The following is a 4110-nucleotide window of genomic DNA, read 5'->3' on the forward strand; positions in this document are numbered from 1 at the left end:
AAACCGCCCCTATAAGTGAGGTTTGGAAATTTGTACAATTATCCTGCGCTGTGATTGGCCAAAAAGTACCCCGCCTAACCCTGCACCGTGATTGGTCAATCACAGTCTATTCAGGACTGTGATTGGCCAGTGTCACATGACACATGTGCATAGCCCTATATAAGAAACCATAACTTGAAAAAAAACATAAATGTGTTTTTTTCAAGTTATGGTTTCGTCCATCATAAAGAGTGTTTCAATAAATGTATTTACTTTTTTGTACATGATTGGTTGACTCCATTCAGTATTGTGATTAGCTAGCAAGACACCGCCCACTTCACACAGGGTGTGATTTTTTTTTTTTTTTTTTTTAACTTTTTACCCCTTTTTCTCCCCCATGTACCCGTTATGCCAATTAATTCCTCCCCACACAAATTTCTGGGTTGTCACTGCTGTTGTATCCTACTAGCTCACCTGCCAGTGAGGAGCCCACCGGGAGAACGTAGAGCCTTCGTCCTACTCCTCCCGCCCAACAATCCTTGCTGACAGGTGCCGCTCCAGCCTGTAGGAATACATGCAGAGACACCCCGAACACAGGCCGATTGTGTTCGTATAGACGCTCAACAAAGCCGGACACATCTGTCCACCACTCTGCGGTGGTGGACAGATACTTTACCACTGCCACACCCGAGCGCCCATATTTCAGTATTTCATGTAGAACCACATTTTAAAAAAAAAGTGTTATCAGAGCAGGTCTAATCCATTCCTTATAGAGGATGTGCTCCAGTCCCACCCTGTGTCACACTTGTCATGTAAATCACCCCCTCTAAATTATAGCACGAAAAAACGCAAACCGAACACTTAGGGACACAAAGAAAACAAAGGGCAATTTATACTGATTCCTAGAGAATCCATATACGTTTACTGCTTCCAGACAGGACAGGCTTGACGGAGACAAGGACCTATTGATGACCTATCTTTCTGACATTTTCCTCTTCTTGTTTTGTGCTGGAATTTCTTTTTATTTTTCCTTTTTCCCTTTGTTGCCTTTCTTTTTGTAGTTCCTTGTATGTGGCCATATATGTTTTCCCTTTTCCCTCTATGGCACGTTCCATGAACTAAATATGAAGAATTGTTACATAATTAATGTGCACAAAAAAAACAATAAACAAAGTTTAAAATTAAATCAAAACGCCACTTGTGACAGACCCAGTTTGAGTTTGTCCTTGGTGGCCCAGCAGATGCTGTAGTGCCGAAGGAGTTGGTGTAACAGTTCCTTCTCATCCAGGATCTCCAGATGTTCAATTCTTGTTATGTCCTCCTGTGGAAGAACGCCATAAACAGTCATCATGTCCAGAGCGTCTGCATGCTCCCAACCAGTCTTTAGAAATCGCTCTTTCTGGGATTCCAGAGACTGGCAGGCCTCTACTCCTGCCAGATTACACTGTCTACGCTGAAGGTTCTCTATCATCACGTGGCCAAAGCGATCTGTCATGTTCACCTGTTCATAGTTGATAAACATGGCAGTGTGGAAGTTGTCTGCAGCCCAGTGCACTAGGTTGGAGGACTGGGCGGGGGTCATGTAGACCAGCACACACTCTGACACGAGCAGCGTCGGCAGCTCAGGGTTGATCTGGAACGTCTTGAGTTTCTCATCTAGGCTTGAGATGTCTCGAAGGTCTGCTCCAATGATGCAGAATCGGTCTGAGTCAAGGCTATGGCCGTCTAATAGTAAGGGGTCTGTGGAGTTGGTTTCGATGAGAGGTTTTGAAAGAGATGGTTTTGTCTTTATATTGTGGATCTTCCGGGCCACCACCGCAGGGAAGTCGACTTCAAAATACTTTTTAGGTAGGAGGCCGTCATCCTTTAACCTCCAGAATGTGGTGTCTAGACCAGCACCCAAGTTGATAATCTGACAGTTACACTCCGTCTTTCTGATGAACGCATCGAGGAGGTGGTTCACTCCTTGCACGCGGGCATAGTACCCTCTATTGATTTCAGGAGCCTTCCGCTCCCCCACAGACCTCACAAAGTACTGAATGTATGGGTCTTTCCAGTAACCTTTGCTGGATGCAAACTGTTTGCATGTTGTTGCATCGTCACACGTCACCCTCACACCCTCATCTGCAGAGTCTGTATCTGTAAAGGGTCGTCGGGCAATTTCACTCATTTCATTACCCTCCATTAGCTGGCCAGCTGATGTGAAGGTTGCAGGTGATGTAACCACTTACATACAGCAGCAGGAAGACCTACTTTGCTCAAAATCCCATCGCACAATTATAGAGATCAGAGAGGGGCATGTCTAAACTTGCACAAAAGAGGTTTAAAATAACACCTTTCAAGGATGTTATTTTAATGCAAGTTGAATAACAAACACCCTCCACTGATTCTGGACAGGCATATTGAGGTGTTGTGTAAGAATATGGTGACATCATGCAAATGACCCAAGATGAGAACATACATCATTGACCATATATGGACACTTGTTAAATGGGAATACCACCCATTTTCCCCCATTTCTCATTAAACTATGTCATTAGTGTGGTTGCCCGAATAGGGAAACCAGACTATAGTAATAGATGAACTTTATTTCTAGATAAACTTTATTTTCAGCCGCTATTTCTCCCACAGTTTATTTTTCCCAATTTAGTGCCATATGTCAAAATGACCGGCTTCACCGGGAATCCTGTGCTTGTACTTTGCTAAGAGATTGGTTACATACTTTAATTGATATTGATTTATTAGTGCATTAAATTTCCCCATCCACTTTAATGGGAAAATGAAAAAACTCCCATTCAAGTATTTTTTCTCGGAAACGGTAAGGGCTACAGCTACGACACTTGGAGGGAAGGTTCATAGTTTATTGCCAAATTATTTACAAAATAATTACACCAGTCAGCCACATGGTGGCGCTATAACAGCCCACTTTACGTTTTGGCCTATAACTCTTGAACCATGGGTCGTAGAATAAAACAAAATCCCCTAGATTCCTTGGGTCATGACGCAACTCCCCATATGGGCCACGCCCATTTGCGTCAGGATAGATTTTCCACCATTTTGAATTTTCTTCAAAACACAGTTTTAGCTCCTCCTCCCACATATTTTGTCCAAATTTCACAAAATTCGGTACACATGATTTCTGGACCCATGCGATAAACAAGCGGAATTTTGATAGTCCATACCGTTCGTCCGTAAATGGCTTCCAAAGTTAGCGGGAGGGGCCTGTTTTACAAAAAAGGTAAAACATTTCGAAGGAAACGGCCAGTTAATCCCAAATTTTAATCACATGTCAAGGGTGGTTTACTCAACAAATAAAAGCATTTCCACTTTGATCAATAGGGGGCGCCACAAATGCACAAAACGTAACCATTTGACGCAAAAACATGATCTTGGGGGGGATCAATCCATTCAAAATGAAACACAAGTGATCTCAGGAGTGACGTGACTAATTGTGCCGTTACATTTGTGGGCGGGGCCTATTTCTTTAGTGGGAGGGGCCTATTTCTTAAAATCAAAACGGCACATATCACGAACGCGGCGGGATGCGATCAACACCCGATTCGAATGGCACGTTGCGTGTCCTCCGACGGTATTCCTCCCGGCGTATCCCTCGAGTCCCGGCGACCGCGACCGGCGACTGGCGACCGGCGTCGGCGCAACCACACTTTGCAATTTCCCAGAATTGCGACGCGTCTAGTTATACTTTAAGGTCATGTAATCAGTGACGGATGGAAGAAGTAGTCTTTGGACTGCCCTCTTGGCAGCCTGCAGTATAGAATGGGGATTTTACTATATGAAACAGCGTGGCTTGAAAATAAACTTAGAGACTTCAGCCAGTTGAGTTATATTATCTACAAGTACAGTACTACCGTATGTCTTGTGAAACAGAATATATAATCATATCATATGCCATTATAAACGGTTTACTCATAAAGTGATTATTCTTTACTTTTGTAAAGAATGTATTACTTTTGTGCGGAAATGCAGGGAAATCCCCCGTGAGGTAAATACATTTATTTGGACTGGTAACATGTTTATTTATTTATTTATTTTTTTGGCTTTTACAGTATGCCTTTATTGATAGGACAGTAGGCTGACAGGAAAATGGGGAGTGACATGCAGCAAAGGCCG

General features: G+C 43.2%; 1 protein-coding gene across 1 annotated transcript; it reads right to left on the bottom strand.

The window, feature by feature from the left end:
- Positions 1 to 1165: 1165 nt before the first annotated feature.
- LOC308100595 (leucine carboxyl methyltransferase 1-like) lies at positions 1166 to 2149 on the bottom strand (the record flags this gene model as incomplete). Its single annotated transcript, XM_080449663.1, has 1 exon — positions 1166 to 2149. One exon carries the CDS (start codon positions 2147 to 2149, stop codon positions 1166 to 1168), a length of 984 nt encoding a protein of 327 aa, XP_080305789.1.
- Between the last annotated feature and the right edge of the window lie 1961 nt (positions 2150 to 4110).

Source organism: Gymnoscopelus braueri (genome assembly GCF_963280865.1).
Source record: "Gymnoscopelus braueri genome assembly, chromosome: 14".
Classification (NCBI taxonomy): Eukaryota; Metazoa; Chordata; class Actinopteri; order Myctophiformes; family Myctophidae; genus Gymnoscopelus; species Gymnoscopelus braueri.